The 22,998-nt window shown below is 39.9% G+C and overlaps 3 protein-coding genes across 5 annotated transcripts; 1 reads left to right on the top strand and 2 right to left on the bottom strand.

Annotated features, from left to right (window-relative positions):
• Positions 1-7,585: 7,585 nt before the first annotated feature.
• LOC116851428 lies at positions 7,586-12,248 on the bottom strand. The gene is made up of 12 exons (XM_032830794.1): positions 12,105-12,248; positions 11,708-12,022; positions 11,520-11,611; positions 10,939-11,098; positions 10,742-10,866; positions 10,425-10,635; positions 9,906-10,074; positions 9,527-9,678; positions 9,231-9,390; positions 8,381-8,583; positions 8,143-8,273; positions 7,586-8,064 (listed from the first exon to the last, which is right to left on the bottom strand). Exons 1-12 carry the CDS (start codon positions 12,178-12,180, stop codon positions 7,864-7,866), a joined length of 1,995 nt encoding a protein of 664 aa, XP_032686685.1. The 5' UTR covers positions 12,181-12,248; the 3' UTR covers positions 7,586-7,863.
• Positions 12,249-12,312: 64 nt separating this feature from the next.
• On the bottom strand, positions 12,313-15,304 carry LOC116851430 (TIP41-like protein). Of its 3 annotated transcripts, none has more exons than XM_032830797.1 (6): positions 15,225-15,304; positions 14,615-14,796; positions 14,354-14,533; positions 14,057-14,279; positions 13,822-13,980; positions 12,313-12,972 (listed from the first exon to the last, which is right to left on the bottom strand). In XM_032830797.1, the coding sequence occupies exons 2-6, from the start codon at positions 14,791-14,793 to the stop codon at positions 12,748-12,750; spliced, it is 966 nt and encodes a 321-aa protein (XP_032686688.1). In that variant the 5' UTR covers positions 14,794-14,796; positions 15,225-15,304; the 3' UTR covers positions 12,313-12,747. The 3 variants fall into 3 exon arrangements, with proteins under 3 accessions (XP_032686688.1, XP_032686687.1, XP_032686689.1); XM_032830796.1 differs by having other exon boundaries at positions 15,005-15,276; XM_032830798.1 differs by lacking the exon at positions 13,822-13,980 and having other exon boundaries at positions 15,005-15,277.
• A 74-nt stretch (positions 15,305-15,378) lies between these two features.
• LOC116851429 (TWiK family of potassium channels protein 7) lies at positions 15,379-22,227 on the top strand. Its single transcript, XM_032830795.1, has 7 exons — positions 15,379-16,115; positions 18,218-18,349; positions 18,434-18,623; positions 20,001-20,216; positions 20,295-20,444; positions 20,868-21,069; positions 21,285-22,227. The coding sequence occupies exons 1-7, from the start codon at positions 15,924-15,926 to the stop codon at positions 21,469-21,471; spliced, it is 1,269 nt and encodes a 422-aa protein (XP_032686686.1). The 5' UTR covers positions 15,379-15,923; the 3' UTR covers positions 21,472-22,227.
• The last annotated feature ends 771 nt before the right edge of the window (positions 22,228-22,998 follow it).

The raw sequence follows: 22,998 nt of genomic DNA, 5'->3' as shown, positions 1-22,998 counted from the left end.
CGAAAACAGGAACACAGAATTGAGGCGGGGATCTATATAAGTTTAGAACGAAAACAAAGCTGATTGTTACCGCGCTTTTCTGGTCTTTGCGTCATTGGAGTTGCCCTTCAGCGAACGTCCGTCGAGTCCTCGAGTCTCAAATGGTACGACGAAAGTCAGTTGCGCTGTACGAATATCTACCAAGCATATCGATAGTAAAGCATAAAAGCATATATTGATGTATCGGATATATCGAGAGGTGAAATTTGACCGTGCCATTTGAGAATCGACCTGCGTGTCGGTTGCGAGATCAACAACGCGATATTCTGTCCTGCTTGCACATTTTTCCCCTTGACTCCCTCCTTTTCTCCTTCTTTTAATGCGCGTCGATCGCGAGATCGGCGAGATTTATGCACGACCCGAATCGAGATTGCCGCCTGAACGTAGACGTTCGCCGAAGACAATGCGATTGCACACACACACACACACACACACACACACACACACACACACACACACACACACACACACACACACACACACATGCATACACACCGATCGACTGGCAGAGGCGCGAAAGGACACGAGGGGTAACAGGCGTGAATGGAACGCGAGGCGTGCGTGCGTGTGTATGTATACCGTATGCATGTGCGCGATATGTATGGCTCTCGCGCGCGCGTGCGTCTCGCGTTGTACGCGCACGTGCGTGCGGGTGTGTCTCGACGAGCGAAAGAAGATAAGTTTTTATTAATATTAAGTCTATACGCTTCTGTATATGACTTGTAAATATATATATATGTATACATATATATATATATGTAGGCATATGTATATATATGTATATATATATGTACACACACATACATACATAGACTATGTATATACTTGTGCATTTATATATCCAGCACGTTCGCAGAAGACAGTTTTCGTGAAGCAGTTTATCCACCTCGAAAACGCTCTCGATCCCTCAAAATCTCCCTCTCTCCTTCATCCTTCCTCGCGATCGCGTATCAAGGTCAAGTCAGAATAGAACACACTGAACGTGCGGCCGCTCAAGACGCAACAATCGCGCCAACTGTTAATTCCAATGCGAATGTTCCAGCTGACGATTAACTTTGCGGCCCACGTTAGTGCCGGCTAACGTGGCCGGCTAATTTCTTTGTTCTCGCGTGTACAAGTGTAGTTCGTAGCCTTTGAATACGCGCAAGATAAATAACGGCCTTCTGCGGTGCTCCGCGCGCGAAGATGTATCGTCGTCGATTATATGCCTTGTGTCATTACACCATTGGCATTTCGCCTCGATTATTTATTTGCGCGCATTCAAATGTTACGGGACCAGATGGTGACTCCGCGCGCCACCTTGTATTGTACACGTAGGGAATGTTACAGCCTTTTTTCCACATGAAATTCCTCTGAATTTCACCGTGTCTCGCGAGAGCAGCAGACTCTTTACAGGAATAGACTGTCGGTGGAGCTGATCTTGCCAAGGGATGTACACAATTTTTCCAGTAGTACGCCACAGTTTCTGAAATATAAACCGCACATGTACACTAAGAACTAAAGATTAATGAGATTAAACAGCACATACATGAGCACTAAAAATTAATAAGTTAGGGCAGAATGTGAAGAAGGCAGAGGAAGAGAGAGAGAAGAGGCAGGATCATAATGAAGTATCGGTACTTCACCCGCGTCTGAAAGAGGGAAACAGAAGAAGAAAAGAGGAGAGAAGGAACTGCGGAGTGTTTCAGCTGGAAACCACAGCGACTACGTCGGAAGGCACCGCGGTGGTCTTGCGTTTTGTTTTCCTCTCGTCTCCGCTTGATCGCCGCGCGTCGTGCAACATTCAGGAATATATCCTTACGAAGATCTCCTCCTTCGTCGTCGGGGGACTAGCACGAAGCGTCGTCGGGTAGCGCGTCTCTCTCAGCGGATATTTGCTTTGCGGCCGATCGACAAGGCGATCGTTACCGAGTGGCTCCAGATCATCATTAGCGGCCGATTGAATGCACCACGGCGCGCGGCGGAGGAAGCGAACGGATGTAAGCCCGTTAGTCCGGCGTGTTCGTGATGCAGTTCTGCCGTAGCGTTGCTTGCAGTGCAGCGAAGGAGAGCCGAAGAGCGTCTCTCTCTCTCTCTCTCCCCCCCCCCTCTCTTTCTCTGTCTGTCTTTTTCTTTTATTCTGTCGTTTTCTATGTCTCTTCCTCTAGATAGAGGGATAAACTCGAGAGAGATAGCGGTTGTTAAGAGGTGTTAACGGCGGAATTATAATACGTCACACGCGGATGTAATTAATAATTATCTCGGAGATTAAGCTCGCCGCTGCGCATGTAGGGTGCTGCACCGCTAACGGAATTAACGGACTCCTCGGTCACGATGTGGAAAGTAACAAAGTAGAATCTTCCCCAGAGAAGAGTTCTCTGCGTCACCTGTTGACTCCTTGAAATTTTCGACTGGAATTGGGCCGACATTGCGAGGCACAGACAAGAGATTTGGTTTTATATTAATATTCTTTAGAGTAGAGTCTTTTAGAATAGTCTTTAGAGTAGAGTAGTCTCAAAGTAGAGTGAAGTCAAAAGTCAGAGTGAAGCGCGGTGGTGAAAATATTGCCACTTAAAGCTCCTGATTCCACCCTACTGCGGAACTTTGGATCAATGACGCCATGCTTTTGTGTGGCAAACATTCTTGCGTGTAATTTCCAAATGAAAAGATATTTGTATGAACGAACACCTCAGGTGTTCGTTTGCTTAGGAATATTCGTAAAATGCTGCGAAAACTATTCTTTTCCCGTAATAGTCGATAAACAACATTAAAATAGTTAAAATTATGAAAAAAGTAAGGTTAGGTAAGTTAAGGAGGAAAATTGCATATCACGTTAATTTTAAGACTATTTATTGATTGTCAAGGGAAAAGGATAGTTTCTAGGACATTTACAAGTATTCTTAAGCGCGCGCGCGCGCGCGATCTGAGGTACTTTTTCGTAGGAATTTTTTTACTTGAAAATAGCATGCGTTTTCTCGCTTCTGATGTCATCAATCCAGGCTTCCTCAGCAATGGGACCAGAAACCTTAAAATCGTGAGAGAATGAATATTTCACTCAAACTCAAAGTGAATTTCAATTCCTTACATGTGAATGTTTGAATCGCAGTGAATCTGTTTCTGAGTGATTGGTTAAACGTTTATATATCATTCTAAGACGGTCTTTAAGAACGCAGAAAGTAACATCTGCTAGAAGTGAAATATCGGCTCGACCGTCGTTCCACTTGTTAAATGAGATTTCACCTTTCCCAAAGAAATTTATAAAGAGTAGAATCTAGTCATTTTACATGTCCATTACATCTTCTCGCGTCTCTCTTTCGTTACTTTGTTGAACGACAAAAATTATTCTATAGCACCCGAGAGAAAATAGCGTGCGCACGACGGAGGCGACATTTTGACGCGGTGAGAAGACTGAGTCGTCTAATGATATTCCTCGAGCCGGTGGTTTGCAGGTGCACCCCGAAATTATCGAGTCCGTCGAGCGACGAATTCGTTAACGAAAGTCAAGAAACACGGCTGCTCGTCTGTCCATTCATCCATCCATCCAACTGTCCATCTGTCCATCCGCCGTCCGTTTCTCTCGTTCGTGACCGATTTGTGATGCCGCGCGTTAATCAAGAGGAAAGAAAGAGCGAAGCGGAGGGTCGAGAGGAAGGGGGCGTGGAAAGATCCGGACGCGCGCGACGAGCCGAAAATAAGAAGAGAGCAAAGTGGCCGGCTGGTCCAGTGGTGTCATGTGACCGGAAGTGGCATTCCTTCTTCGCCTCCCCGTCCACCAGCACCAGTAACACCACCACCACCATCACCACCGTTGTCTTCCACGAAGCCTCGAGGAGCCAGTACCAGCCCTCCCTCTTCCATCTCCCCCCTGAGCCTGCCCCTCGCTCTCCTAACCCCGCTCTCCTGTTACTTATCCCTTCCTCCACGCTCGAACGAACACAGCAGCAACAACGGAAGATTGCCCTCTCTTGGCGACTCGTTAAGCATGTCAAAAGACATATCGGAGCGTCACGAGGGACGCGGTGGACAATGGATTTCCGTGTTTAAAGCGCGATGTCTAGAGATCCCGTGAAAATTATGTGGGTAAGCGTTAGTTCCTTTATTCCCTCCGCCTCTTCCTCCTCTCATCATCGTCCTCCACCTCCTTCGTATGTCCCAATTGACGGGATCTGACAGATAAAACGTGGGAGTTGTCGCGCGACTGTCAATAGCGCGTCTGTTCTTTCTAGCCGCGCCAGGCGTTACGCCCTCCGCGTTCGGGACGAAGTAATTCCGTAGGTATGTAGGAAGGATCGGGAAAGAAATCGTGAAGACATTACAGAGAAATACAGCCGAGTAGGTTGGGTCTTACTAAGCTTCAATGAATCTCAAGAGATAGAAATTATTTTTTCGAACATATCACGGATAAGAAGTCTGATATTTACGTGAATGCTCGAGGCCGAATGAAATGTTATCGATTACGATAGAGTACTATCTGATGGGCTTTGATAATAAAAGAAGAAAAAAGAAAACAAATAATTTACGTGATAGAGTGCGCAGAGACAAGAGATTCATCAAACACGTACCAGATAAGAGAAATGATATTTATATACACGAAGAGAATATTATATTTCGTTTTTTCATATAAATTCTTTTCAATTTCACTACGTTTACAGTCCAGCAAGCAAACTCGATTAAGTCTATCTAGCTAAAGAACATGGTAAATTTCGCTAGAAACATAGCAAGTGTTTCAATAGTATATTTTTCACTTGCTAAAATATAAGTAGCACATATGAGATAAGAGGATAGTACATTACTGCAGAATATCGATCTGTCTCTTGGTTACAAGATCCTATTGTAGTAATTATAGTATAGTGTTATAGTAATTTTTGCTACAAAAAATTCTCCCCGTGTAGCGAAGACATGATTAGAGATTGTATCGATCACACAATCTCATATCTCACACAGTCTTTTTCGACTGCACGGATTTTGATCGAGCCAGAATCGATCTGTTGAGTGTTCAAGCCTCTATAGCCTGTCTACCAAGGCCTGTGATAAGCTAGCAGAGACTTATGACGTCATTAATTGGTTACTGATCGATTACAATCCGCGCAATCGAAAACGTTATTTTCTGTCGGATTTTTGAAGCCGGAATTGCCGATTGAAAGAAAAACGGATTCTTCTGAAACTTACGAGCGGCGATGCGTTCACGACACGAGAACGTCATAGACCGGATGTGTTACGTCCATACACACCCGCGCGCGCGTAACGCGGCTCGTTCCCGTTTCGCGATGTCGCGATAAAAGACCGCGGAGTGACGTAACGTCGCTCGTGGCTTCGCATCCGATCGAACGACGTCCTCGAGTCTCGAGGTATCGTGGTAAAAATCTGCGAAGCGTCGCGCGACCTCGCCTCCCCTCGAGTTACAGAACGACGAGGCTACCTCCCTCTCCCCTCCCTCTCTCTCTCTCTTTCACGCTCTCATCACCGTCTTCGTCGCGCTTCGCTTCGGGATGCCGAGACGAAAGGACGCGGAGTCGCGGCGTGGTCCGGCCGTGGTCGCCGGTGCCGGGCACCTTGGTTCCCGCTATACTCAAAGGTCGCCTACGTGCCACCGCGAGCACACCACTGTCACGGACAAAGACCTTCGACGGGTCCGGCGACTCTCGGCCCGCGGATGTCATTCGCCGCCGTGGCGGCGCGCCGAGCCGAGTGGACACGAGCCTAATTTTAGGGAGCCACATATCGCCGTCTGTCTGGCCGAAGGGAGGAAAACGAAGACGAAAATGATGATGATGATGATGATGATGATGATGATGATGATGATGATGGTGATGATGATGATGATGATGATGATGATGAAGGCCGGGAGCTGGCGGCCGCGACGGCTGGAGTGGAAAGGAGACGTTTTTCTCAAACAGACGTAGTGGAATAAAGAGCAAGGAGAGGGTGGGTAGGCAGAGGCGGGAGAGAACGAGAAAGAGAGATAGAGGAGAACTCGCGCGCGCGGTCGACGTCAGCGTGATGTTTTCGCGACGGGACTGGCCGCGAGTGTTCTATATTAAACCCCGGGCGGACGCGGGCAGACCGATTGCGAAACGGACGCCCTGATATTTTCGTTACATCGCGCGAGTAACTGCTTCCGGCCGAGTGTTCTCTGTCTCCCGGTCGAGCCCCTCTGTCTCCCTTTCCCTCTCAGCCGCTCTATCCTTCTTCCTACGTCGCCCGCCACTTCATCGTTTCTGCGTCTCTCTTTTTTCTCTCTCTTCCTCTCCCTCTCTCTCTGTGTGTATCTCTTTTGCTTTCCCCCTCCCTCCTCTTTCTTTCTCTCTCCCTTCTTGTATTGACTGTCTTCTTCTGGATCACCAAGCGCAGACGGCCGTGCTTCTTCAGCCGGCCGGAAACACCTACGCGTCCGTTGGTAGCGTGTGAGAGCGTTATAAGGTGGGACGGAGGCAATGGGATAAGCCTACTCACGAGAGATTGCTGTCGTCGACGACCTCCTTGCTTCTTGTTCTTGTTGCGTTTCTTCCTCCCCCTCACTCCGCGCCGTTTGCTTCTTCCATCCTCCTCCTCTTCCTCCTTCTTCTTCTTCGTCGTCGTTGTCGTCGTCTCCTCACCTCTTCTCCCTTCCTCCCCGTCCAGCTTGTACGATGGAATTCATCCAAGTTTTTTGCGCCCGCGAATAAACACCAACGTACGATGGAAGGCGCCCCGGCTCGAAAGCCGATCGGTTCTCCTTTCCTCTCCTTTCATCCGGAGAAGATCTTCCTTCCTTTTTCCCTTTGATATTTATTTTCTACTCGCAGTCAGTGATGGACAGAGAGGGAGAAGGATGAAAACGCGATGGTGTTTATAGCGCAACGCATTGATCCGGAGCTTTTGCGCAGGGTCTAATCGGAGCCTTATCGGTGCGTGTTCCTCGACATTTGTTTCTCTCGTAGTCTCTCTTCTTCTCTTTTTCCACCTCGATACCGATCGATGGATACGTACGTACACACGATATGTATTCTTCCGTGAAGTCTTCAACGGGGAAAAAATATCTCGTCGACGGAACTCGCGTGTGCATTCTTCTCTTTGAACTCACAAAGAATGGCGCGCGGAGAATTTCTGGTACGTGAGGCGCGTGTAACAGGCGTGACCTTCCCAAGGTCAAGCCGTGCAAGAGAACAATGGGACACGTAGCCCTTGACTCGACTAAATCTCGCTTAAGACGTTACTTCTTCGACAGCGGAATCTCGAGCTCGCAGGGAGAAGAGTTGATCACTCAGCTTTATGTTAATGCGCGCTGAAATTTTGGTAAGATGTTAAAATTCAAACGAAAAACAGAGATAGAGAGAGAAGAAGGCAGGACGCGACAGTGGACGATGTCGCAATGCATGCTCTTGTGATGTAATACCACGGAATTAAACCATACAAATAATCGCGTCGTCACGTTTGAGTATTTAGAGATAGCACCGCGACTATGACCTTTCCTGTATTGGATGTTCCTAATTTATCTAAACTATTTTCTTTTCCAAATAATATGCAGCAGATAACGCGAGAATGCGTTGGTGGACCAAAAATAAGAAATAATCTAGTGAAAAGAAAGTAATATTTATAAGATTTTTATTTTCTTCTTCAACTTATCGTAAAGAGAGAAATAAATGTCTCAATATTTCTATTATTCTCTAATAATCTTTAGTATTATATAGATTATTGTTCAATTACTGTGCGATAAAAAACATATATATGTTCAATGTAACATTTATGGAAAATTTGGACTGTCAATGTTATCGTTAATATTATTAAAACATAACGGTGTAAAACGTATAATTCAGGTGCTTATAGGCATCTGATATATTCTGGTTACGTAACAGGAATTATTAGTTACATGTGCGTTTGTGGGAGCTGAGGACTGTTATTACTCGTACTACTGCCAGTATTATTATCAGTACCACTACTACCACTACTTTCACTATTTCTATTACTAGTTTCATTTCTACTAATACTTTGTACACTAAAAATCGAAACTTCGGTTGGCACCGTATTTAGTGAGACATCGTCTTGTCTTTGCGTCGAATTGTCCCCCTACGTAGAGATAACGATCACGTATTAGATTCATTAATGTTACGTTATGTGTTAAAATAAGAACATAGTTATACGTACATTCTGACTTTGAGAGCGATTCCAGAATCTTTTTTTGTACTTGATACCAAGTACTATTAAGATTGCCAGTGCTATTATGAATCCCAGACAACCGAAGACGATACTGACGGTAGCCGAAGTGTTATCATTCTCTGTATTTGTCACATGTATTTGAAACATGAGAATCAATCTTCGTAACACTTCACGTAATGTAAAAAAAAAACTTTCAGATAATGTAAAAAGCTTTCAATGTTCTCACCTGTATTCACATCTGAGGTGGGTTTATTGTAAGAGAAATAAATCGTATCGAATGACTCGTTAGTTGCCAGAAACTCGATGTTTGCCGCACACGTCCAGTTGCCGTTGTGTATCAAACTCGCAGGTTCAACAACTAATCCGCAATCGCCAGCCGCAAGACTCTCTCCGCTATACCAATAACGCACATTGTCTTGCTCGATGGCACTGTAAAAGTAAAGGGGCAAATAAGTGACGTATGTATACCAGACTTTATAATAAGGCCTTGATCAATTCTTCATTTCGAAAAGCACTAATCATATAGTCTGATATTTTTGTACTGAGAATAGAGAGACTGAACACACATATAACATAGTTGTTAAGATTTCCAATCTTACACCTACATAAAGAGATGTAAGGTTGAAAATCGTACCAATCACAACGTTAGCATGTTGACTGATACAGGAATATAGGGAGCTTTGTTCCCGATATCATCTTATAATCAGTGATTATTTGATAATAATATTATACTTATTTTGATAATAATTAATTATATTTATTATACAGTAAAACATTCAATAAAAACTTATTCCCGCAGAAAGAAATCTATGTAAGTTAACTTAGTTGGCGTATGGAACAGAGAATTCTTTCCGCACGCCAATTACAAGACAATGTATTTGGCAGACAATGTATTATAAGTCATCCAAGTGATAGATTAGTTACTTTCGTGCATCGTGGTTCTTCCGTCAAATAATCAACAGCTGAATACGATACAAACGAATAAAATTGACTAGCGATTTTCGATCTAAAGATCGCTAGTTAATGTTAAAGTTCTATTGAAGTCTGGTATATATATGTATACGGAAATCTCGTACTTGCTTTCATTGACGAGCTCGTTGACATGTATACCGAATCCAGTTGGCGATTGAAATCTGCAGTAAGTAAGTGTCTTCGCGTGCGGCACGGTTTTGCATTGGAAGATAATCCTGGGGCCAACGTAAGATATAAACTTTGTGATGGCCGCCAGAGGTGTTTCTAGATCCGTGTGGAAGATTCAATTTGCATCATTGACTTGTTTGCAAGCTTAATTTGCATCGTTATTCGTTAATCGTCGCGTATCATTCCGAGTTCGCTGGACATTCGCGTCTAACCCAAATAACGCAATTCGTACCTGCTATCCGAACATGGATCTCTTCGGTTAACTCCACGCCGGGTGAAGCAGGCCCCATATGGCAAGTCCACGTGCCGTTGTACTTCAGTGTGGCATTCTTTATCAAGATCTCGCAGTTACCGAACCAATAAGTTTCATCCTCGTGCATATTACTGCAACAACACTGTTTTGTTAAGCTCCCTTCGTAACGGTTTTCATCAATGTTTAAGATAAAAGTGCCAATGTCAATATTCCCTTAATATATGTATATATATTCTATATTGAATATTCAAATATTCATATTTAAAGACCAAAACAATAAGAATATTATTGTGTTATTAGCATATTGATACTTTTATCTTATTGCGATTGTGATCGTTTTTATTTATCACATATCTACCTAAATGTCGTCGATTCCTTTAATTTCGGTTCAGTTCGATAAACTTTCCCGTTTGGTTGAGAGAACCAGCAGTAGCTTAAAGGCTTATTCGAAGAGCACTCCAGTTTAATAACTTCTCCTTTGGTCGTGATAACAGGTGAGACAGTAAATATACGAGCTAGAGTGGTTGCTGTTAATGAAATGTTCCCGTTACTCTTACACCGTTGACCGTTAAATACGAGTTATCTCGTAATTGGTGTGCGAAAAGAATTCTCTGCCATACGCTTATTCCATACGCCAAGTACGAGTTAATTCGCAAAGATATTTTTTTCTTGTGAATTTTATTGAATAATTAGCATATTAAAATCAGCATATATACCTATGCAAATTAAAATAATACGCTAATTTTAAAATGATTTTGGCAGCAAAGTTCCTTAATGTCACAGTGGCAATCAACGTGTTAATAAGATTTACACCTTGCGTATGTGCCGTTATTGTTACATTATTCCGTCTCTATTTTACCTCTTTTATCCATTTTACCTTTTATATGATTCTGAAAACTCTTGGGCTTTAATACTTCTACGACTGTTGTGATAGATGGCTTATCCACCACGTCGAGCAAGCAGTGCCAGATCCCGTAATCATTTTCTTTCGGAGATCGAATCGTTAGACCACATTCTCCCATCTTCAGCCCGTTGCCGTAATATTCGTATCTGTCCTTGCGCATACCTTCGCGCAATCTTAATCCTTTCTGTAAGAGAACATCGGTAAATCTTTCTGGATTTCCGAGTGATCTATATCTGTTACACGCTAAATTCAAATAAATTTAATAGCTTGTGAATAATTTTCGAGAATACCTGATTGATCGAAGATACTGCAAATCTACACATATTCAAGCGGTTTTCCATTGATATGTAGTTGCAGTATATATGTATTGCTTCGGGATCGGAAGAAATAATATATCCGGATTTTACGTGTTCGTCTAAATAAGAATAAAACGATAACAGTGACGTAATAGTCTCGACTTAAGATGTAGGCGCGAATAAAAACTTACAAAAAACGGACAGGTTTATCTTCTTCACGACTTCCTCGATTTGGCCTCTCACGCCAACAATGGCGTTCCAGGTTCCTGTATCCGTCGCGGATACCTTTTCTATCTCCACACTGCATTCGTTGTTCACGACTATACTGGAGGGATCGTGTGGATTCTGCATCTATTTCGACAATTTTTCTCAGAGTATTGTGTGAAAAATCAAAGGAGGAAAGAATAGAATGGTGGCAAAAATCGAGCAGAATCTATACTATTAGGGTGGTGTAAAAGTCATTTTTTGTTAATTCTATGTAGAAAATTTGGGAATTTAAAGGAAAACCGAAAATTCTCGTTAGATGTTTAAAAAAATACAGAATCAATGTTGTCCACGAGTCAATGTTGTATTCATAAAAATGATTAATCCTTCGAAATTGGATAATTTCGTTCTCAATTTTATTTGGCAAACACAATAAATGCGTTTGCACCAGCCTAATATGTTCCATACACTACATGGCTATGTAATGACAAATCTGCAGAGTTTCTGCTTGCCATCATATTCCTGTTATATGTCTGTCTTATAGCGAAATTTTATAGTGTATACGTACTATACAGTATTTTTCGACGTCGGGAAACGTGAATGTGTATGCCATTCCCTTTGTTAACTCCACCTTTGTCTCCAATTCAATGTTGAATTTATCTGAAGTAGAAGAATTCGCGATATTACGTCGTTGTCGCGGTCATTTCGTGATCAATGTAAAAAATCTTCATTTCCAAGAATGTTGCGAAGCCTTACCTAATACATTGACTATGATAACGTCTATCACTCTCTCGTCGTCGTTTTGCGACGTAAGCCTCCACATTCCGTTATCCTCCTTCTGTACATTCGTGACGTAGAAACCGCACGCGCTGTTTACCGACCAATAATGGATTCTCTCGTCGCAAGTTGCATTCTTCTCGCTGTCAGGGAGCTTTAGGTTGCAATTGACAAGAAGCGGAGTTCTCACGTAGCACGTCGCTTCGTCACTTAAAACTTTCGGGAAATGCGCCTGAAAATCTTGGCCTTCTTGCACCTCCACCTCCGTAGGTAAGATTCTTCTGTTGGATGAATCTGACGCAAAATAACGCAAAGTTAAGAAGGGACCAGTAATCTTCACATTGTTCGCAGACTCTACGCGCTTTTGAACTCCAACCTGCGTCTATGTCGTGAATAAATAATAAAGCAACACTCAGCACGATAAGATTCCTCAGGTGAACAGTGTGAGACATTTTTGCACAATGTAGAGAGGGAACATTATGCAAGCAGTATATCACAACGTAGACAAGTTATCAAATCGATAGTCTATTCGATGATGATAATTAATGATAAGCATGTTCGATTAGTTAGACGACTTCTGAATGTGTAGGAAGTACACTTTATTTTTTATTCGTAATTATTATTTTTTATAACATCTCAATCCACGATGGGAGTATATACTTCACGAATGAAGCTATAATTTGGATGCGCCAAGCTTACATCGCAAAGTTCGTATCAACATGGATAATTTTCCTTGGAAAGTATTTATAAAAAATCAAAGGAAGAAAAAGTTGCAAATACTAAAATGGCAAGCGTGATAAGACCGAGATCGGTTTTGATAGAACTTGATATCGATCGGTCCGAGATAAAAGCGATGTAAATTTTTCGTTTTATTTTCGATGCGTAAATATAGATCTTTCGACTGTATTTTGTCACGGACAAAGTATGAAAACTAATGTGTGATCTGTACAGTGAGTTCTTCGTTAATGTTCCTTCGCGAGCACAATATCACTTAATGCGGAAATTTCAGCGCGAAAGTCTTAAGTGATGGAGTTGTCCGTTGTGTGTTCACTGGATTCTACTAGCTTCTCTTCGGTCGCGGATATATTCTGCGATTCCGCGGGCGTGTCTTGGAAATCGGTCGCATCTTCATTTAATTTAGTTTCGTCTTCTTTTTCAGGTATTATCAATTTATGATATTGGCTTCCGATCAACGGCAAGTGGGGCGCTATTTCACTCGGTTCCAGAAAGAGCGCCGGGGAGACCTTGCAGAATAATATTTTAAGCTTTCACATCTTGTATTTTATAATGGTATAACATTATATGTTATCCGCGATTTTGGAAATATTATGTCCTTAAGGAATTTATTCATCAAAATACTTCAAATTACACAAAAGTTTAACATAACATTTATCGCAGTGAAATACGTTCGTAATTAAAATTTCTATACTTATTTGTGAGGAATTTAATACTGAATGTCGCAATTTTCCACATATAGAAGCACTATAAATGACTATTGTTGTATAATTATTCTAGTGTAACTTCAAAAAAAGTGATATCCTATCCAAATAAAAAATTCACCGTTATAAATGTTATATATTAGGAAAAATGCATACAAGAAAGAATAGTATTCACTACATTTTTTTGTGTATAATGATCAATTGTAAGCCAACAAATTGCTATTTTATGCTTTGAGTATTGCGCTGAGTGAAACGTAGCAATATAGTATCATGAAATTAGTTAAAAATTAACATTTATTACTTAGATAATGAAGTAAATCTATACAAACGTAATTTTGTCCAATAAATAGTGAATTTATGAGTAGCTCTCTTAACACATCCTCTGAGTGTCTCGAAAATACATATCTGATGAATAAATTCCTTAATATATTCACTACCATTGTTCATTTTTTTTTTTTGAAATTGTCCCTACAACCTGTATTTTCAGGTTTTTTTTATATAATAAGGTAAAACAGACTTGAAAGTATGGAATGTGTGAAAAACTGCCATTACATATATGGTGTCACATATATGTGAAACACTGGTAATAAAAGTGTTAAAAACTTAAATGTTTCAGAAAAAATTATGTCACCATGAACATGCTGTATTATTTACCCGAATATCTTGAACTTTAGCTTCCCGCGATGTGAACTCGCGTAACAAGTAATTTTTGCCGAGTTCGTGGTAAATACGAGTATCGTTTACCCTGAGCATTACATTATCAATCCTCAAAAAATATCGTAACAATATAAAGAAACTATTCGGCATGACTCTCTGCACAGCACAAAAATCAAAAGAATTATAATCTCATCATAGACATTATCAAGAAATTGTTTATAAAGGAACTTACAATTTTTACTGAATTCACAGCAATACCGTTGTCATGAAGTTCATCCTCAAATAATGTTAAATCATTATAAAACAATATCTTGTCTTTCTGTCTTAATTTATCCATATTAATCCTCTCATTTGTCTCCTCAACTTCAAATCCAAATGTTGTACCAGTATAATCGGTAGTGAATGTCCAATCGAAAGGTTTTACTTTTTCTTCCAAATATTCACTGCTATTTGATCTGTTAACATATACTTGAGTAAGAATCATAATATGACAAGAGCTATAGGTATGATTAAAAAGAATATAACATACCTAGATTCCTTCCATGCTTCTGCACAAGCTAGTTGTACGCTGATCTTTCCATTAGATACATGTCTCAGAGCATCCAAAGCATTAAATTGCAGCAAAGCTCCATCCTGATGCTTCAGAATCAATACATTATTGGGAAATACCATGTCAGGCATATGTGGTAACTCTAGTGCATTATTATATCTAAAAGAATGAACATCTATATTCCTTAACATGTCTGTATTACAATATATTTCAAGATGACAAGCTTGACACAATACATACACACAAAACTGACAGGCCTCCTTGTCTTTGCTACTACAACCATTCTCACTTTTGGAGCATTTGGAATGCAGTATGTGAGACTGCGTATACTTGATATGCCATGGTGGACAAACATGCACCTCTTCATTTACCGGCAACCTCAAGATATCGATTCCACCATGTACCTTTATAGTTGTCATGATCTAAAATTATAAAAGTTTTCCATTATGTTGTAAGCCAAGTTAACATATTCTTACTACTGTTGTACAATTTTTGTATTTAACATTTTTTTATTTTAACATCACACATGTGATACATTGAACTCTCACAAAGGACCAGAGTCACATACATATGACGATAATTTTTTTTTTAGAAATATTTAGTTTAAATAAATCTGTTTTACGTAATTACACAGAAAAATAGAACATGAGCTGTGAAGGGAGTTTCCCAAATAAGCCGTAGTATCGAATATGTTTAGTATTGCAGGGCAGTACAGGTTAGATTCCTCAAAAGATAAAATCTAGACGATCACATTTTTATAACTATTATATCTATATCTTCCAGACGTTCCCATAATGACAGCACGAAACACCAAGTGTTTGTTAGACGCGATTAAAATCGGATTAATTACAAGTATGACCAGGGAAAAGCCAGAGGACACAGCCACGAACGCGATTTAGCAGTTACAGAAATTAATTTTGAAGCGCCTCTATGTTCATAAAACATGAACGTGAATTACATAGCCGATTTCACAATTCTTCTCAGTCGGTAACAGCAGACGCTTTTCTATAATTCTACATTATCAACTGAGCGCAGTCGAATTCGACTATTCGGCGCGCCATCATCGTGCGCATTTGAACGGGTTTAAGTATACATGTTGAAAGAGATCAAATGCAAGAGTCTTCGAAGGTTCGCACGCTGATCCAGAATTCAAATAACGTGAAGGATATTTTCAAAATCGTGTAAGATGTTTTCAACGTCACGTAAGAGTCACGTAATTCTTTATTTCGAGTCACGTAATTCTTTATTTCGAGAGCTAGAAATTAGAAAATAAAAATCAATTAAAGCTTCTCTCTTTTCGGCTTCGTTGATTATCGCGCAGTCTTTTTTTATAACGTCACGTTTCCTATTTTCTACTTTTCTTTTCTAATGATGAGCACATATATCGGTTCATATTATTATACTCGATCTTCTGTGTAATTTTCACGACACTGCGTTGAGATGCGAAGGACGACAAAGGTATCGGGAGATCGCGGAGCAGAATGATCAGTCTTCTCCGAGTGGCCGGCGCGTTTACGTCGCACGTGGGAAACGCGGGCGCGAACGAGCCATGACGAGCGGCAACAAGTGCACTGCATCCGTCGCCGATTCGCATGAGTTTGGCCGCACGAGCAGCGTCGCGACGGACAGCAAGGATGCGAAACGTCTCGTCAAAGAGGAGACGGTGCAGAAGTTCAAGTCGATCGCCGGACATGTGGGCCTGCTGATCACACTAATGCTCTACACCGTGATTGGCGGACTGGTGAGTGCCGATAAAGCGATAAAGAAGCGATAAAGCGAACAAGATATGTCGGGGATTCTCTGAATTCGGAAATATAAAAAAGCAATGGAACCAAGAGACAGAGAGGGAAAGAGAGAGAGAGAGAGAGAGAGAGAGGGAGAGAGAAAAAGAGAATTATATTGCCCTGTGCACACAGAACAAATTTGGCAACTATATAAATGATGACCATTTTATATATAAAATTTTATATATAAAATTGTACTAAAGCTCTTTAATTATAATAAGTAGAACATAAATTGATTCAACTATATATATTAATCCTATATACTCGTATAGTTGTCACTTATATACATTGAGAAAAAAAATGTTTGAAAATTTATTTGTGGGATAAAAGTTTATATTTCACATTATATACCACAAATAAATAATCAAATATTTTTTCTCAGTGCAGTACGATATTATCATGTCGACATTATCATGTCTTTTTCTCTGAGTATGTGAGAAAGTTGAAACTCTTTTATGATTTTCTTATGTATTTATTTATTTACTAAGAGGAAATATCTCTGCAAAAGAAAAAAGACACAATTTGTAGAAAAAGAGAAATGCCTTTGAAATCGGAAATTATGATTCGTGAATGCCTTCACTCTACGGAAAATTGATAATCGAATATATCTCGTTTTCTTTTCGCGATTCTCTTTTATTTATATTTAATTAATCATAACAGCGGATAATATTCTATTCCCGTTGAAGAGATTCGAATCAACTCAAATCTCGTGGGATTATATAAGACGCGCGTTCGAATGTACGGAAAAGAAAAGAAAGAGAACAGAGGAAAGAGTGCAGCATCTCAATGAGATCTCGAATCACACGAGCGCCTCGGGTTTTCACTCGAGGAAACGCCGAAGTTTCCAGCGTGCAGAGTTAAATGTATTCGATGTTCCATAAATATTTACATTCTATACAATAACCGACGGACTTGTAGCCCACTGAATCGTACCTTTATTTTTAGCGACGGCCCAATCGGCTCAGCCGTTTGGTAGCAAGTGTATTACCACCGGACGCCTTTCAATGAAGTCTGGTAAAAATACCGCGAGTTGAATTTACGATGGTTATGGTTTTTTGAGCACACGAACCACACACAAATACCACAGCCTCAAAAATAGCCTGTTTTAAGCATCGTCTCACCCCTCTCTTTCGCTCTTTCATTCTCTCTCCTTCTTTCTCTCTCTGTTTCTCTCTTTCTCTCTCTTTTTTTCAGCGGCCGCGATCCATTCGCATCGACGAGTTTCTTATGTGAGAAAATAATTGGCATTCTAGCGATAACGAGCAAATTTACGCGCAATAAAACGAATTCGAATCGCGACGAATTGATGTGAAATAATCGTTTAAACATATCGCTTACTATATACAGAACAATAAACAAATCTCTCCGCGATCGTCAAAATTACCGATTGAACTGCGTATGTTTTACACTACGCTGCGCGGCTCAATAAGCAAAAAACCAATTCATAGCTTCGCGTTGATAACCGCCGGAAGTTTATCAATAACCGGCCACCAATAAACAGCATCAACGACCTTTGCAAACAGTACGGCGGGATATGCATTTGCTCAACAAACACGCGTATAACCGGTGGCTATTCCTCATTAGCCTGAAGTGCACGCAGCACTCGAAGTTCGAGGGCGTTTGCACGCTTTTAATTAGAGATATCGATCCGATAATTTCGACCGTTAACGCGACTCGATTTCGACACAATCATCACGTTGTGAGAGAAGACGCTGACACGTGTGCTTCGACGATTTTCGTGACGAATTTTTGTGACGCGAGACGACAGTGGATACTTTCCACTTGGAAACACAAATCCAGACAGCAAACTATTAATTACTAAAATATGTCTTAAAGACGTCCAAAAAAAATAGAACACCTTTTGAACGTCTCTCAGATGTTTTTTAGTGGATTGTCAGAGAAGTCGACGCAAGCATCGTTTTATCTTTGTTTTATACTTAATAAGCGACAAAAATGGGATGATGCGCTTGTGTCAATTTGTATTATCAAGTGGCAGGAGCATTCAGTGAAGAATTCTCATCAGTCACAACGTGAAAACGATATTTGAACGCATTCGCAGGTTTTCCGGCAGATCGAACTCCCGGCGGAGCTCGGACGGCTCGAGCGTTTGCGGGCGAAATTACGCACGCAACGATATCGCTTCGTGGAATCCGTCTGCAATAATACGGACGTCGCCAATCTACGTACTTTGGTGAGCGAGAGATCTTTGATTTCCTCGTCGTACGCTCTTATCGGTTCCCAGTCAGTAACAATAACGGCGAATCGCGTTTTCCAGGTAAGCGTAAACCTGCGCGACTACGAGGATGCAGTCCAGGAGGCGGCGGAAGCGGGTCTTCTGATCGGTTTCGTGGCGGACACAATTGATCATCAGGATCGCGCCGATTCGAACCTGCCGCCCATCGCGACCGAACGGTGGAGTGTGCTTCAAGCGGTTTTCTTCGCCAGCACTGTCCTCACCACGATCGGTAGGACCAAGTCTACATGGAGAATTTTGTAGTGGAGAAACTGTAGTATTTTGTAAAATCGAGGAACATATCGAGAGAGAAACTTTCTTTCTTAATTTATTAGGGTACTCAAAAATAATCAATTATTTAGAATAAATCACATTAGAGAATCTATAAAAAAAAGCTCCTTTATTTTTAAATTAATTACGTAGCAAATTGGATATCATACAAAAATAACATGCTATCGTAATACTGTATATATATCAGATAGCTCAACTAGAAATTGATAAAAATAATTTAGTAAATATTTATTTATTTATCGATACCTCGGATGTTATTTTTTTGTCCTATATGTGCTATTCATATTTCGGAAATTGGAGTCTATTAAAAAATTTACTATTAGATCACTGGTAGATTTGCTATTAGATTGATGCAAAAGATTCGTCATTTTTCTATTTTCGTAAGAAATTTGAGTATCAAAAGAAAAGTAATAACTCCTCGTTAGATATTCAAAAAAATACCCAGTAAACATGCATGTCTAAAAGATATCGAAAAGATATCTAAAAGATATCTTATGCAACATTTTATCTTTTAGATATCTTTTCGACATTTTTTAGACATGCATGTTTAGTGGGTACCGAATGGATGTTGTTCATTTTATTCGAAAAAAATTATTAATCTTTCAAAATTGAATAATTCTATCTTCTATTTTATTTGACAAACACAACTAATCTCCTGCATTAACTTATATATATCTCAGCAATGTAAATTCTACTGACAGTCTGTTTTCACTACTAGAAAATATGGTAAAACTAAAGAATTTTAAGTGCGGAAAAAAGACATTCAGACAGCATAAATATCTTAAAGATTTCCTAAAGTCTAAAACAAATAGGATATCTTTCAAACGTCTCTAAGATGTCTTTTAGGTCTGTATTAATAGTCACTGAGACTATTCTCAGGAGACTTCGAGACTTGTCTCAGGTGAGATACTCAAATTTGAAATCAAAGAGAGCTTTTTCAGTTAAACGTGATTAGAGATATAAATGTATAAATCATATAATTCAATTGAAAAACTTGAGCCCAATTCTGAATAAAAATCTGAGTACCTCATATGAGGCAAATTTTAGTTGACAACTATTAATACGGGACTTAGACACTTCCCTAACAGCACAGATATTCAAGAGACGTCCAAAGTACGTCCTAAGAACGTCCTAGAGACGTTTCTACATCCTCAAGACATCTCTGGGACGTCCCCAGGAGATTTTGTGCTGTATGGGTTATGCTGTTATGGGTAATGTTCTTTCCATATAATAGCAAAAAAGAGGTTTGTCCCTTACTAAAAATGTCTGAGTCGGAAGTGGGAGGCACCTATGACTCTCCGATTCGCTTCCATGACAGGATACGGGAATGTCGTGCCTTCGACCAACTGGGGAAGGATCTTTTGTATCCTCTTCGCCTTCATCGGCATACCACTCACCCTGATCGTGATCGCCGACTTGGGTAAGCTGTTTGCCGGAGCTGTGGTGCATGTTGCGTTGACGTTGAAGTCGAGACTGCCATTTCGCGCGAAGTTCGTGTGCGTCCCGTCAAACGCGACCGGTCGTCGATCGCTCGGTGAGTTTGACTCGGAAAAGAACTGGCTTTTCTCGGTCGATCCCGGCAGTTTTTTGAATGACCACGATCTTTTTACAGGTGCTTGTGCCGCTATCGGATTGCTCTTCCTATACCTCGCTTGCGGCGCTGGCATGTTCATGCTTTGGGAGGACGACTGGGATTTCTTCGACGGGTTTTACTTCTGCTTCGTAACGATGACGACCATAGGTTTCGGTGACTTGGTGCCGAGTAAGCAACGATCTTCTGCATCTCCTGAGAGAACTAATAGAGATACAATTGAATGTCCTGTTAAAATTCTGATATAGACTTAGGCAGAACAAAAAGTTATGATGACATCAAAATGATGTCAAAATGATAAAGAAATGACTAAAAAATTCACTTTCGATCACGATTCGATCTTTTTTTTTATCATTTTGATGTCATTTTGATATCATCAAATTTTCTGTTCTCCTTGGAAGAATTTTGATTTTAATTTTGTTATAGTGTTTTGAGAAGATTTTGATCGCTTCGAGAACGTTATTAATTCCTTTATTAATAGTTAGGATAGACAGAACGAGACAGATTAAATGACCGAAGTGATCCAAAGCTTTAGTCGAAAAAACATTAAATTTAGAACTTAATCTCATGCTAATCTCTGTTGGCTTTGTTCAGAGAAACCCAAGTACACTCTGTTGTGTACCTTGTACATCTTGGTCGGTCTGGCGTTGACCAGTACTATCATCGAACTAGTCAGACGACAATACGCTCAATCCTGGAGGAGACTACAGAGACTGAGAGGTCCATTGGCCGAGACTCTCAGGAAACTCGGCGAACAAGCAGGTGGCGACATGTCCGCGTTACATTCTGATCTAAGGTATATTTTGACGACGTTATTGTTGCCCTTAGTTATGTTAAATGATATGACATGATCATACGGATAATTGAATTTAAAAAAATGAGGTAGCTTCTTCAGAAAGAGGATTAATACACAGACAGCTTCTAGAAGACGTTATACTTTTTTAAACGTCTTTAAGACATTTTTTAGAAGTTTGAGCTATCTGAATAATAAAGGAAATTTTTTTTTTTCAGGAAAGTATTGACAGTTATATCTATGCCACGTTTGAAATGGACCTCGTCCATCGATCCAGATGTCTCTAAGAATCAGGATTGGGAAGAAGCTGTAGAGGCGGTATTGCGTGACATCGCCGCGTCCACAACAGCGTCACCGCCTAGAAAACCGATTGTGCAAATCGTCGTTTACGAATCCAGTGTCTAATATTATTGGGAGAGGAAGAGAGAGAGAGAGTTTGTGTGTATAATCCCTAATAGCACAATTCATTAGCGTTACTTTGGCTTAATATTGGTTTTCTAGACAGCACAAGATCTTCAGAGGATGTTCTAGGGATATTCTCAGAATGTCTTTAAGATGTCGTGTGAAGATCTGTGCTGTTTGAGTACATTGGCATATATTAGCTAATATAGCCAATATATAACCAATATATAGTAAATATTAGTTATAAATAAAATGTGAATAAATCTCCAATATTATACAACATGATTGTACCAATATTGGCATATACCCAGGTAGAACGGCTAGTTAAAATCTCACGTCATTTTCACCAAAAAATGACGTAAATTTGGTCAATATTTGGTCAAAATGACATCAAATTGACAGTATTTTGATTGTTTTATTTGGGTATTAGAGGTACATTGGGTCAATATAACTCAATATATAATCAATATTGGTAATAGATGAATTATCTATATTAAGAATTTTATATTAGCTATAAAATGCAAAATGTCTATAATATTGGGCTAATATTTAGTATATCGAGGCCTAATTTGTAGCCAATATTACCTCCAATGAACCGTGTTACTAAGGATGCGTGAATGCTTGCGTGCGTGTATACATACATTCATATGTGTGAATCTAAACATGCGTGTGAATGAATGAAAGACTATAGAACTATAGGACTAATAAAATTTATTTAATCGAGATTCAGTCCTTTTTCAATAAAAATTCAAAAGCTTATTTAAATGAGACTCAAATATTTCTCCATTTAACGGATCTATCGAGATCGCATATGTTACAAAGCAATCCGCGCCAAGGACATACTCTACTGAAAAATTTCTATTAAGATCACAATTAAATTCCCAATTGAATTCTCAGTTGAATTCTCAATTGAATTCTCAATCGAGGTTTCCGCAAAAATCCGCATGTAAGATCTCAATTGAGATCTCAATTGAGATACTTGTATCTGATGGAAATAATTTATTGAAAATATAATTAACTTTTGCTGAAATGTTTTAGAAAAGTATTCACAATTTTGACCCAATTTCATTAAAATTTCATTATGATTTCATTAATATTTCAGTAATATTTCAGTAATATTTCAGTACAAATTTAGAAAAATTCAGTGAAAAATTATTATTAATCAAAATAAATTGAGGAAAGTATAATTATATTTATAATATATATTTATAATATATTCTTATAACGTTCAAAAATGTAATGACATATTTGTTGGTAAATGTTTCAAAGGACGTAACAAGAATCATAATACGATTAATATTGATACAATGTTGTATAAGTAATCAAATTTTAACATACAACGTGCTCGCAAAAGAGAGAATATTCCTTCTTTCTCTCTCGCAATATTTTAATTACCTTGCGATTTACAGTTAATGTAGAACCGGCCTTATATGCCTACAAATTAAGCTTATGTACTGTCCTTCAAGTCCGTGATTTAAGCATGCGCAGTGACGTAAAAGTGCGCGAAACTTAAAATATCCACACTATCGG

The sequence above is a fragment of the Odontomachus brunneus genome, unplaced genomic scaffold, assembly GCF_010583005.1.
Source record: "Odontomachus brunneus isolate Ranch 3 - 2012 unplaced genomic scaffold, Obru_v1 Obru_scaffold_175, whole genome shotgun sequence".
Lineage (NCBI taxonomy): Eukaryota > Metazoa > Arthropoda > Insecta > Hymenoptera > Formicidae > Odontomachus > Odontomachus brunneus.
This window is presented reverse-complemented; position numbering and strand designations above follow the sequence as displayed.

Coding starts and splice junctions, on each gene's coding strand:
- LOC116851429 (XM_032830795.1), top strand. CDS start 15,924: ATGACGAGCGGCAACAAGTGCACTGCATCCGTCGCCGATTCGCATGAG. Junction 16,116..18,217: donor ACACCGTGATTGGCGGACTG/GTGAGTGCCGAT, acceptor ACGCATTCGCAG/GTTTTCCGGCAGATCGAACT. Junction 18,350..18,433: donor TCGCCAATCTACGTACTTTG/GTGAGCGAGAGA, acceptor CGCGTTTTCCAG/GTAAGCGTAAACCTGCGCGA.
- LOC116851430 (XM_032830797.1), bottom strand. CDS start 14,793: ATGACAACTATAAAGGTACATGGTGGAATCGATATCTTGAGGTTGCCG. Junction 14,534..14,614: donor GAGGCCTGTCAGTTTTGTGT/GTATGTATTGTG, acceptor TCATTCTTTTAG/ATATAATAATGCACTAGAGT. Junction 13,981..14,056: donor CTGTGAATTCAGTAAAAATT/GTAAGTTCCTTT, acceptor TGTGCTGTGCAG/AGAGTCATGCCGAATAGTTT.
- LOC116851428 (XM_032830794.1), bottom strand. CDS start 12,180: ATGTCTCACACTGTTCACCTGAGGAATCTTATCGTGCTGAGTGTTGCT. Junction 9,679..9,905: donor AAGGAATCGACGACATTTAG/GTAGATATGTGA, acceptor GTGTTGTTGCAG/TAATATGCACGAGGATGAAA. Junction 9,391..9,526: donor GATCCATGTTCGGATAGCAG/GTACGAATTGCG, acceptor ACACGGATCTAG/AAACACCTCTGGCGGCCATC.